At 40.9% G+C, this 13,512-nt stretch overlaps 1 protein-coding gene across 2 annotated transcripts; it reads right to left on the bottom strand.

Annotated features, from left to right (window-relative positions):
- Positions 1-12,671, bottom strand: CDKN3 (cyclin dependent kinase inhibitor 3). Of its 2 annotated transcripts, XM_037155815.2 has the most exons (8): positions 12,566-12,671; positions 10,239-10,321; positions 8,622-8,677; positions 8,068-8,112; positions 5,951-6,173; positions 3,857-3,888; positions 2,096-2,199; positions 2-249 (listed from the first exon to the last, which is right to left on the bottom strand). In XM_037155815.2, the coding sequence occupies exons 1-8, from the start codon at positions 12,572-12,574 to the stop codon at positions 163-165; spliced, it is 639 nt and encodes a 212-aa protein (XP_037011710.2). In that variant the 5' UTR covers positions 12,575-12,671; the 3' UTR covers positions 2-162. The 2 variants fall into 2 exon arrangements, with proteins under 2 accessions (XP_037011711.2, XP_037011710.2); XM_037155816.2 differs by lacking the exon at positions 8,068-8,112 and having other exon boundaries at positions 1-249.
- Between the last annotated feature and the right edge of the window lie 841 nt (positions 12,672-13,512).

A 13,512-nucleotide genomic window follows, 5' to 3' on the forward strand; every position in this document is an offset into this window, starting at 1 on the left:
ATCTCCTATAAGAAATGCAAGAGACTCGGTGAAATTTGTCAATAAAAGCTTTAGGAATATCTGCACATATTAATTTACATTCAAGTTGGTGACAATAGTTCAATCACGTTAAGAGAACTCAAGTATCAGACACGGTCACATATATGCTGTTTGAAATTCTCTTTATCTAGACACAGATCTTGATAGTGAATCTCTTGATGACAGATGTGCAGCTAGTTTGTCTCGGAATTCATGAAGATAATTATATTGCTGAAAAAAAAGTTAAGATACATTGAAATACATTGTAGAAAACTACTTACTAAAGCAGTCACAATGCTGGTAGGAATCAGGAGTCAAAACCATTTGCTAAGAACAGCTCTTTGCAGGTAAGCAAGCATTTCTCTTTCAGTAAAGCTACATGAAGTGTGAAAAACTTGCTTTAAAAATCCAGCTAGAAATGAATGATCTATAAATCTGTAAAAATCCTTTCGGCCTTCACTGGCAGGAGCAAATAACATTAAAAGTAATACATGAAGCCATTCTTTTTGGCTAGTGTATTTTCCTGGGGCTGGGGGTGGAGAAAGGGGGTAAGGAGGGAGGAGAAGGTACTTTCTGTAATAATTAACAGTGGTATAGTCAAGAAAATACATTTTTTAAAGAAAAGGCCACCTCCCCCCACCCTTTTTTGCATTTTTGTGATGACAACCCATTTGGAATAATTTTCATAGTAGTTAATATTAAAAATTATTAATTTTAACTTAAATCAAATTTTTAAATTTATTTTGGGTTTTAATAGCATTCTAGAGGGTATTCTTATTCTGCTAATCATTTTGTCTCCTGACCAAGGCAGAAATCGCATATGCTCATGGGGAGCAGCCTGCGTGCCACCGAATGCCAAGGTGATGAACCACAGCCCGTACTAACGTGGGCTTAGTTCTGTCCAAGATTCAAGATGTAAAACTCACATGTACCTGTGTACGTGTACATGTTTGACCATGTATCTTGTTTCAAAGACAGACTTAACATCTTGAATTTGAAGCACCACTTGATTTTAGCATAATAAAGGGAGCTCTGTTTTCAGAACCTGAGCAGTGAAGTGGATCCTGTGCGGACTGATCTAACCAAGAAACTACTAAGTTTATAGTAACCATCTCGTTTTTCCAAGTGAGAGGATGCACTCCTGGAACTGAATGGGCAAAACCTGAACAGCTGTAGATCCTGAAAGTGTAAACTGGGACGTTCAATTTTTTCATTATTTTGTTTGCAATACTGTGAACTTTTCAACACCTCCATGTTATACTTAAATACAAATTTTATTTTATTTTAAAGAATCCTTTTTAAAAAAAGATTTTACTTATTTTTAGTGAAAGGAGAAGGGAGAAAGAGAGTTAAGAGAAACGTCCATGTGTGGCCACCCTTGACAGGGGATCTGGCCTGCAACCCAGGCATACACCCTGACTGGGAATCGAATTGGCTACCCCTTGGTTCATAGGCTGGTGCTCAATCCACTGAGCCACACTAGCCAGGGCTAAATACGAATTAAAAAAAAATCAAAATCTAAATGGGTGATACATGAAAAATAGAATGCTTTGGATTTTCATTGCCCTTTTGATGATATAAGGGGTTCAGAACCAGCAAACCTAAGATCTGCTTTAGTGGTACATGGATTATTTTGAGCTAAAGGCAAATGAGACCCAGTGGGCCTTCTGCCACTACCTCTCAACCAGAACTGTCTAGATGGATCTGAATTAGGGGCCTTGCCCACACTGAGACAATGATGATAACCCATCTATATAGCCGGGCAAACTACTGATCACTGAACACATGTTCTCCCTGCAGTGACCTTCTGAAGCCCCGAGGGCCTCATCCCCGGCTCAGAATATATGTGTCATTTTCCATTTGTCTCTGCCTCCTGTATTGTGTAGTTCCCGTGTGCATGAATTAAATTGGATTTTCTCTTGTCCATCTGTCTCCCATTGCTTTGGTTATTTCACCAGCCAAAAAGAACCAGAGGCGGGAAGGGGAAGTTTTTCCTCCCCCCACGATGCTGAATTCCACTGTATTTGTGTCAGTCGCCCCCTCGTCACACCTGCACAGAGACGGGCGGCCTCCTCACCTTTATGGTCTGTATGGCCCCAGACCCTCGCAGGTCTCTCAGGCTGTCTATGGCTTGCTGTGGCGACACCGTGTCGGACAGATAGAGTAGGAGACAAGCGGCTACTAACAGAACATGATCAAAAAATAGGATGTCATTAAATAATGACAGGGTATTTTATCTTTAATTAGACTTACATTGCTACAGAAAATGAAGTTTGGTATAGTTGTTTGAAATAAAAGACTGAGGCCTTAGTATGTGTTTTTGACATTTAAATTATGATTTTTAAATGACTGGTTTTATGAAAGTTTAGCACTGGCTTCATTCTCTAGTTTTTTGTTACATAGCTTTATTGAGTTATAATTCATACACCGTGTAAGGGTGCAATTTAAAGTATACGAGTCAGTGGACTGCAGTGGCTTCACAGACAGGAGCAGCCACCACCAAAGTCAGTTGCAGGGCATTGTCATCACCTTCAAAAAGAAACCCTGAACCCTGTTCTTATCATCCCCTACCATCCCATCATCCCTGCCCTAAGCAACCAGGAGTCTGCTTTCTGTCTGTAGATTTGCCTGCTCTGGACATTTTCTATAAATGGAATCACATGTGGGCCTTTGTGACTGGCTTCTTTCATGTAGCATGATGTGTTCAAGATTCGCACACACTGTGGCACGTGTCAGCACTTCACTCCTTTTTATGGATGAACGGGTCATTACACGGACACACATTTTGTTTATTTTCAATGGATGGACATATAGGTTGTTTCCATCTGGCTGTTAGGAATAATGCTGCTATAAACATTCATGCATAAGTTTTTGTGTGGACAGATGCTTTTATTTCTCTTGGGTCTGTACCGAGGAGTGGAACTGCTGGGTTATACTATGGTAGCTCTGTGTTTCACTGTTTGAGGAGCTGCCTGTCTTCCAGCGCAGCTGCACCGTTCTGCATTCCCACCAGCAGTGTATGAGGCTTCCGGTTTCTCCACATAGATAGCAAATGCTCACTCTCCTTTTTTTGGGGGATAATACACATCCTAATGGGTGTTAAGTGGTATCTCATTGTGTGGCTTTGTTTTGCATTTTCTTGATGACCAGTGATGTTGAACATCTTTTCATATGCTTATTGGTCATTTGTATATTTTGTTTGGAAAAATATCTATTGATTTTTTTTAATTGGACTGTTTGTCTTATTATTGAGTTGTAAGAGTTCTTTATATATTCTAGGTGAGTCCCTTACCAGATACATGGTTTGTAAATATTTTCTCCATTTTGTGGGTTGACTGCTGATTTTGATAGCATTCTTTGAAACACAAAAGTTTCTAATTTCCATACTGTCCTGAACTAAAAGGAATCCCTGTTACTCCAGTGTGGCATTTCATTACCTGTTGTGTTCCCTAACACATTTATAAAAAGTTTAAAGTTAGCATATGGTAATTAACTTCAGTTTTCACACTTATGTTACCAGTGGGTGTTATTTAGAAGCACTGTCAGTACACCACCTGCATAGGAACAACAAAACAAAACAAAACACAAGAATGCAGGTGCTAAGACTTGTAAATTTTGTTTTGAAGACTCCTCCGAAACAATGCTGAAATACCACCCAATCCCACCTCAGATTCCTAGAGGACACAGAATTTGGGACCTGAAATGAACCAGTGGGTCTTAGCAGACTTGTGCTGTGTTTTGTTTCGCTTTCATAACAGTGGGCATATAGCCCAGAAACAGGAGTTTGTGTACTTTGAAGTTCAAAAAAAATTATGAGTAATGAAAATAGATTTCTTACCAAGACAAGATCTTCCAATTCCTCCGTAACAGCTGAAAGGGAAGTAGAGTTTTAGAATCTGTGTATTTTCTTTCCATCCCAACAATTACAACTAAAAACTTTTTCTTTCTGCCACCTATTTCAAACTCCAGTGCCTGGCACAGTGCCTTGCACACCAAGATTAATAAGTATTTTTGAATTAATGAAGAGCAAAGTGCTTATCTGTTAGATATTCAAACACCTGTAAGGGTCAAGGTAGGCAAGGCCTATGTAGTGACCTCTTTAAACTCCAGGGTCCACATTGGAGAGGTGGAACTTAGTGACAAGTACTAAACAGATAGATATTAGACTATTTTACCAGTCGCCACTTGGATTATCTTCCCACCTGAATAAATTCTCAGTGGTTATGGTTTTATTTTATGGTTTTATTGCAGAGTCTGTATAGTAACCCATCATGTACCTAAAGAGAGCATGGAGGTAGCGCATCACAGAGGGTTAGCACAGGCTCCAGAGCCCCATGGCCGGGGTGAATCCTAGAGCTGCCATTGATAAGATGCGAGAACGTAGGCAAGTTATTTAGCTTCTCTGGGCCTCAGTCTTTCCCCCTGTAACATGGGGACAGCAACAGTGAGGACTGAGTGAGGTAACATCTGTGAAAGACTCAGACCAGAGCTTGGCACAGAGTAAGAAGTTCACCCCAGCAGAGATATTAGCAGTTCTGCATAATACACTTTCCCAAAAATGAAGATTAACCTTGAAAGCAACAAAACTATTTACATCATTTTCAAAGACCCTGACAAATGACGACACACTTCCTAACTTTCTTAGAGGTTATGCTGAACCTAAGTGGGTGCTGGCGACCTATCAGTCACTACACTGTATTGTAGATGAAGCTGTGGGGATGTCTCATGATGGGATGTGAGACAGAGGACCAGACCTTTAGAGGATTCATGAACTTCCTTTCTACTGGGTCCCAGACGTAGGCCTGTCTCAGGAGATGAAGGTCTACTGCAGAAAGGTAGAGAGAACACTGCCGTGGCTTCCTGCGACATGGATACTACTTTGCACCTCATGCTACCCTTATCTTTCCTCCTTTCTGATTCCTACTCAGCCTTCAAAACCCAGCTCAAATTTCATTGCCCGAGATGCCTTGCGCGCCGACAGAAACCACGGCAGTCCTGTGCGCTGCCTCACACACACCTTGTGGGAGTTCTGCTGCACTTACGTGGTGGTGTCGTCAGCTGTGGGTTCCTTGGGGGGGGGGGCTGTGCTTCACAGTGTGTGTTTGGGATTCAGTTTGGGATACCGTGGGTGTTGGTGAATTGTGTCCCCAGAAAGATGCGTTGAAGTCATGTGAATGTGACCTTATTTGGAAATAGGGTCTTTGCAGGCGTAATCAAGGTAAGATGAGGTTGTTGTGGTGGGCCCTGCCCTAATCGGACACGTGTCCTTATGAGAGGAAACACCGTATGAAGACACGAACACACAGGGAGGAGAATCCCGCAATGACGGAGGCAGAGGCTGCAGTGATGCGGCTGTAAGCCACGCAACACGGAGGACTAACGGCCACCACTGGAAGCCAGGGAGAGGCGAGGAAGGATCCTGTCTAGAGTCTCAGAGCGAGTGTGGCTGCCGGTTTTGATGTGGGGCTTGTAGCCTCCCGAACTGAGAGAAAATAAACTTCTCTTGTTTTAAGCTGTCCCGTCTGCAGTACTTTGTTACAAAAACCCTGGGAGACAGTATATGGCAGTAGGCAAGCAGCGTTCGCTGACTTTATAAAATAATGAAAATGTCTGGGGATGACCAGTGAGACAGCATCCGTTGACAAGACAGAAAATGACCAGACCCTGTTTCCAAGGGATAAACCCAAGAGCTGTCTAGCAGTGGGGGCTCTCAAGGATGGCAGAATGGATAGAAAACTGTCTTTGTCGTAGTGACTCCACACCACCTTTGAAAAGTCCGGGACAAAGAAAAATTCCAGGCATCAGATGTAAAGATTTCTTTTACAGATGCATTGTTTCTTTTTGATCCTTGCAACAAAAGGTAGGTAATAATATAATCCGAGACATCATTCTGACATTTCTCATGTAATGTATGGAGAAAAGGAGAACTTACTGTATTAAGGTTTTTCGGTTATTTTTAAGGCAGATTGTCAGCGCCTCCATTATTTCACAGCAGCTGGCTATGTCAGGAGTCCCTCCCTCTGGGATTGGGTGGTGGTGAGTGCTGATTCCATACTGCTGGTAGAGGGTCAGAAGGTTTGGAACTCTGTATTTGGACAGCTCTCCTCTGGTGCAGAAAACAAATATGTCCTGTATACCGCAGCTCTTTAGTTCTTCTGCCGACGGACCAAGACACAGACACACATGTACAAAACATTACAAATTTAATTCCAGTTGAGAGGGAGAACATGGAGTTACATTTCTTAAACTAAACACATAACAAATGACAATCCATAAATTTGAAGTATTTACTGATGATCTACAATATTGATGTGTCTTCAAACTAGGGTGACAATCAAGTCACTAAGCACGAAATAGGATTTAGAAACATCTGAAATGAAAGGTGATTAAAATTAAACCTGACTTTCTAAATCAACATACTTTTTACTGAATTTTAAGATGAGTCAGTTATATTGCTGTTTTTGAAAAAAAATTTACAATATATTTTTTTGCGTTTAAAAATACCTACTATTTCAACGTAAACTCTTGAGAACGGATGACAGCACTTTCCCCCCCTACCGTCTGCTCACAAAACCAGTCACGTTTGCTGCTTTCATGTTCTACCCTAGGCATTGTGTATGAAATCTCCAGCACAGCCATGGTGCCGGAGCTCTGGTGTTCTCCCTAGTATTCACACGGTGCCACACTGTCATGTATTTAACTTATGCACTAGGTCCCTAGGAAATAAAGCATTAGAATTATGCAACTTAGTTACTTCTACTAAAGATGAACTAAGCAACAGTACCCTAGGCCATTCTATACACCAGAACTTACTTTCCTTTTAGATTTTATTTATTTTTTAGAGAGAGGGGAAGGGAGGGAGAAAGAGGTTGAGAATCCACCGGTGGCCTCCTGCATACCCGCCAGCTGGGACCTGGTCCACAACCCAGGCATGTGCCCTCTCTGGGAACTGAGCCACTTTCGGTTCGCAGGCTGCTCAGCCAGCTGAACCACACCAGCCAGGGCTACACCAGAACTTTACTATGGCAATATTCACTCTGGAGGATTTGGTTCAGAATGAATAACTAATTCTGGTGGATGCGAGCCTCCTCCCCATCCCCATCTCCTAAATCCAGGGACATTTATCTATTTAAGTATTATACAAAGTGCCTTTGATCATGATCCTCTAGATTTGCACTTGAAATGTGACTAGATTGAAATGTTTTCTAAGTGAAAAATACATATCTAATTTCAAAGATTAAATCCAAAAAAACTCATCAATAATCTGTTTTATAATAAACACCCATTGAAATGATACTATTTAGACTATATTAGGTTAAATAGCATATGTTATTAAATTAATTTCACCTGTTTTTACTTTTTCAACTTGACAACTAGAAAATGTGAAGTTACAGATATGGCTCCTATTTGTGGATCCCATTATATTTCTCACTGGCCAGGGATGCTCCAGATAACACTGCTACATTGGAAAATTTCAGTTGTACAGTGGTTTTTCACACTTCTCTGGAGAAGACTGAGGAGGAAGCACAGTAACTGCTAAGGAGACTCTAGGTCTCCCCACATCAAACACTGTCTTCTGGTTTATCTATTGGATTCCACTGGAAAACAAAAGGTTTTGTAAAATATTGGCAACCCCATACTAAATAGATAGGGCTTTCCAAAATGTGTAAGATTAGTTCCTGAACCAGTGATTTACATGAATGTTCTCCAAATGGAGATTTCCTACCATGGGGGGTGTCTATAAATCAGAAAATCTTTACAAATACTGCAAGGGTCAATTAATCTATTAGCCTCTTTAAGTCCTTTTTGGCAGGTAAAGAATAAATTGGAGGAAGTACATCAGCAAGTTGATGGTCTAAAACAACCAGGAAGAAATTTTAAGATTTAAAAGTCTATACTGGTCAGAATCAAGCAGTATTACATTTTTATTCCGATCGAACGACATGGGTAGGACTAGTGGCCTTGACAATTCCAGGCTAACTAGAATAGAATATTTTGAAAATCTGAGTTTTTTAGTATCGTGCAACAGTTTCATCATATTATACCTACCTGTATCTTTTTGAATATTTCTTCTAATATCTTTAAATTTACAACCTACAAGTAGTAAAAAGACAAGTGAAAAAGTCTGTTTTGGGTCATATAACAACAAGTATACTTTAACACAATATAGCTACTTTAGAAAGTCATTCCCTATGAACATTTACATGTTTCATTTCCATTTTGAGCATAAATTTCAGTTTCTTATATTCTTAGGAATATAATCCAGGGATCTATGATCCCAGCTGAAGAAACTCCTAATATAAAGTTTATTTATGCCATGTCCTCTCCATAACAAGTGGAAGGCTAGGGTCTTCAGCCTCATGTTTTACTCAGTATTTAAACTATATTAGGATAGGTAAGTCAGAAATACAGAACTGTAAGGGCTGAAGAGTGGATGTATGTTCCTTTATTTATGGCCACCATAAGGGCTTCCAAGAGTGAGCTCCCCATGTTGATGGCCTATGAAATTCTAATAATCAATATAGAGAATAATGTGTTAGTTGATCAAACAAACAAAAAGCTTTGAAAAATATCAGCAAGAAGCCAACTGTTGTGCTACCCACCTGGAAGAGCACATAAACCAAGAAACTGAGAACAATTCACTGGTGACAGGGGAAGCCTGAAATGAAAAAAAAAAACTTTTAAGTTTAGTTCAGTTTTTAAAAAGTTATAAATGGAAATGCAATGTAACAAATGTGTGTGCTTGCCACTGAACCGGGGTGTTTTAAAGGTTACTGTAGTCACAAAACAAAACTTCATAGTTAAATATGAATGTGTTGGTTATGAAAAGGGAAGTTTTGAAGCAGAGACTCATCCCTTGCTTTGTTACCATTTAAGTCCTAAAAAGTGGCAAGACTAGAATGCCTACAGCTAGTATAAAGTGTACTTAAGTCACCTGAGATATTCAGTCTTAGTAGCCAAGCTGGAAAATGACCATCTGACAATTTCAGCCCCAGCATTCATTCTACTATTTTAAGATTTCCTCATAGGACCTCCTTAAACAGATCAAATTTCATACGGTAAAAAATTATAGGCCACCCATTCTTTGTTGTAATGGATTTGGGTTAAAATGAAACAATTTTTGGAAACCACATTCCCAGTTGGCAGTACTCAGTGGTGAAGGGAGCAGAGGCTTCCCTTATTTGGGAGACAGAAGATGAGCTTAGAGGGAAACTTACAATGTTTAAGACACCCCCCCCCCCCCCCATTTGGGAGGAATAATGGTTGTTAATGCTGTTGTTATGTTTACATTTACATTGGTGAAATGTTATGTTATTTATGTTATTAAATATTTTACCACATTTTCTGCTTCAAATTTTTCTCCCTATTTTCCTCTAAAACCTAGGTGCATCTTATGGTCTGAAACATACATTAAATACCACCTGGCTTTGAAAATTAGATGAATTTTTGAGTTTAAAAGAGGGGTTAGAAGGGGCAATGAAAGATAATTGATATTTGATGACAGAATAAAAAAGGGATAACCCTTACACTGTTTTTCTCTTCCTACATTAGGGAACAGCTTTCTTAAAGAAGGAGATTATTATATTTGCTAGCAAGAGAGAAAGAATTTGGTTGCTGGTTGTAGAGAATCTGGTATAACTCATAGTCACTGCCTAGATTTGGAACTTGATTTTATATAGACATTTGTATTTGTTATTGTATCTATGGTAATGTGTATCTAGTCTTGCCACTTTTTTTTAGGACTTAAATGATAACAAAGCAAGGGATAAGAATGGTAATGTGGTTTTTTTCTTAAATGGTCTGACAGGCATTGCTGTGGAAAGCAGTTCCAGGATTTGACTAAATGATAAATGATTAAATGATAAACGATAAAATGATTAAATACCCTATTTGGTAAGCATGCTTACCTTTGGTCGTAAAAGAATAAGTAGGTTTTGGTACTAAATGGGAGATCTTTCCTGTCCAATCTCAACTCCTTACTTGTTTCTACTGTGGTTGTCTCAAAGTATAAAGGACCCCCCCATCCCCACCTGCAAAAAAGCCCAATTCTATTATAGATAGTAAATAAATTATGGTGTTAGACAATCCTGTAAAGATTAGAATTATGTAAACAGTGGGAGGGAATCATTACATATTTTCAATATGTTCTTCATGCTACAAAGATTATGACATATACATTGAATATTTTAGCTCATCATTGGTCACAAATGTTAACATACCATGATATCTGAATTGGAGTCTGTTCATCTTCAATAGGCTCTTCATCCGATGAGTCGAACTCACTTGTTTGCAATGAACTAGGCTTCAAAAGAAAACAGTTATGTTAAATAGCTATAAAAACTATTACATATAGTCTTAGTACAAATGATCTTTGATTAAACACACACTATATGCATATTTGCAATTTATTCAATATGGAATATCAGAGAGATCAGCCATATCAATACTAAATTAATGCAACTTACTATCCTATTAACAATCAAGCACACTGTAGTGGAGAGTCAGTTTGAGAATCAAGAAACCTGGCTTCTGGTGTTGGCTCTGCCATTTACTGTACACAGGATGTCAGTTTATTCTGGATCTCAGTTTTCTACAACTATACAGTGAGATGTATTCATCCCTTCACAAACATTTCCTGGGCACCTTCATTTGCCAAGTTCTAGAGAGCAAAGACCCATAAAGTAAAAAGCCTACCTTCAGAATAGTTGGAGACACAGATGTGTGTGCACAGATTACAGAAGGAAAATTTAAGTGCTAAAATGGAAGTATAATCTATGCAGTTTAGAAAAGGAGTGAATGACTACTTAGGGAGCTGGAGAATGCTTCACAGAGGTGATGCATTAGCTGGGTTCTGAGGGATGAGCTGGAGGTTTTAGGCAGACAGGGAAGAAGTTAAGGCTATTATGGCAAAAGGAGAAAGGGCTTGTTTATTTTGAAACTGATATCAGAGCAGAGATGAAGCTAGAGAAGGATGTAGTTTTACCTACCCTATTTATTAAAAAATAACCCCCATGCAGCCCAGTGATTTGGTTGGGGTAGGAGTATAGGTGGAATAACTGGCCCTCAACTTTGAATCATTGGACTAGAGAGATTGAGGTAGACTTGGTGTGCTAAGGAGTTGGAACTCAATCCTGTAGGCAGCATGACTACATGAAAAACACTGTTGGAGTTTTACAGGACCAATAAAAATATACCTTTCCTCTCCTTAGTTGGACAAAGGAAAGCAAATGGAGATCAATGCGTTAATTTTATTACTGAGCATCATATGGCTTTAAAGCAGTGCTCTGGTGGGCTTCTTCATTCCAGAACTGGATTTCCCAGCCATAGGCAGCCAATGACAACCCAGGGCTCCTGGGTAGCAGAGAGCACTCCAGAATGGACTCTCTGCAGAGAGAAGGGAAGGAAGGGTTGAGCTTTTCTGTTCAGCTTCTCCAAAACTTGAGGATCAGATCAGTCACTTGTCCCCAGGGGGCGCCCGATAACAGAGTGGGATGTCCCCATGATAACATGAGGGGGTCCATGATAACAGTAGGGAATGCCAAGGACAGCTCAACGGATGTCTCTCCCCATCATAACACAAGGATTAGTAAGTATAACCACCTAATGACCTTTCCAGCTCTGAAGCTATATTCTATAATGGTCTTTGTTATTTCAAGATCACATTACGGAGCCAAATTAGGCTATGGATTTGAAATGCTTTGCATCTGTCTGTATTATGATTATCAACTCAATTCAAATGAAGGCTCTTCAATAACTTGTCAACCTTAGTGGTACGAGACATGAGTCAGGTGGGACTTGGCTTCTTGCATCTGGTTTTTTTTTTTTTTCTTTCTTTCTCTTTAAAGCAGTTTTGATGATTCACGATTTTCAATTTGTGTGGCCCACTCTCTCAGGCAGGTTTACAAATCCTAATACAGTTGGACGTTTCCACTCGCCAAGACCCAGGGGTTCTGAACCTCAGGGAAAGGCACGCAGGGCCAGGTGGCCCCGGGGGGTGGTGACAACACCCAGAAGCCAAGGTTGGCAATTGTTGTTTATGAAAACTTCCTCACCCACGGCAAGGACTGCTCCACACGGGGCACAGGGCAGCCCGGTACATCCTTTGGGGATGGGGTATCCGGCAGACTGATAGAGATACACTGAAACACTTAAACTCTCCAAGCCACCGTTTCCTTGGTAAAACAGGGCTAAGCCCTCTCTGGCAGGGCTGTTGCGAGGCTTAGGTGACTCCGCAAGCGACAGCACACAGCCCCCAAGATGCGCACAGCAAATGTCCATCTTCCCTCGTTCTCCATCGACCCTGTTCTTTCCCAGCCACCACTCTCGTGGGTCCCGGGAAGTGGCTCCCCTACCCATGACGGTTACTGCGCGAGTCGTTCCGCGACCAGCCCCGGGCTGTCCCCGGGCCCAGGCACTGGAGAGCAGAATAAAACTGAGATCCAGAATAAACTGACATCGGTTATACTGTAAGTGGAAAAGCCAACAGCAGAAGCCACGCCATTCACGTCCCTGTGACTTCGTCCATCCAAGCCTCACCCCGACTCACCGGCTTCATCGCTGGCCGCCCCACGTCGCGACCGGCCACCTTCTCCCGGTTGCACCAGAGTCTCAAGGCCCGCGCCGAGCCCGCCCCTCCGCTCAGTTCATTGGTATATCCTTTTGTAAGGTGGGGCGCGGCGTCTCCTAAGAACCAATCACACTCTCACCCTTTTTGTTACTCCGCCTCCCGGGTGCCCTGGCTCGGCTTCTAACCGCTCATTGGTTCCTAGGTGGCCTTTGAAAGACGCGCGGGAGGAGGATCCTGTTGAACTTGGATTAGCTGGGAAGGTTCCTTCCTCCGGCCAGTTAGGAGGATGGAGGGGGCGGGGACAGGGATAGGCAAAAGGGTTTAAAGGCAGCCCAGCGCTTTGGCAATGCCGGGAAGTTGAGCTTCCTCATGGCAGGATTTTGAAGTGCTATTAGGATAGGGAATTTTGTTTTTCTTTTAAAAAAGTTGTTTGAATGACGTGGGAAGGCGGGGCCTTACCCTGGAGTATCTTATGAAAACACATCACATCCCGTAGATTTTATCATTATTGTCATAAGTAGACATACAAATACCATCGAGATGGCTGAAAATCTAGATACTTCGTATGTTTGATATTTTATGTTCTTTACTATTCTAGGATATAGACAGGTTAGGGTGTAGATCAACCTTCCTGTTCACTAAATATGAATAAAATAATATAGTACGAAGGAAAGATAAAAAGTCTCCAGATGGTTCCAAGCACCAGTATTTCTAAGATAATCAGCTATAATCTTTCAAAAATGTGTTTGATTTTTCTCTGCTCCATTCTCCAGTGCCCATTTTGCTTGTCATGGGGAAGAAAGTCACTTGGGGCCATATTACCTGCAGATCTGACAAAAATATGCAGAAGTTTCAGATCCCTGAATCACATTGTGAAAAACAAGTCTTCCTAATAGAGTTATTAGGAAGAACTCCTTAGTAAAGAA

Source organism: Artibeus jamaicensis, unplaced genomic scaffold (genome assembly GCF_021234435.1).
Source record: "Artibeus jamaicensis isolate MK-2021 breed Jamaican fruit bat unplaced genomic scaffold, CSHL_Jam_final contig_548, whole genome shotgun sequence".
In the NCBI taxonomy this organism is placed as follows: Eukaryota; Metazoa; Chordata; class Mammalia; order Chiroptera; family Phyllostomidae; genus Artibeus; species Artibeus jamaicensis.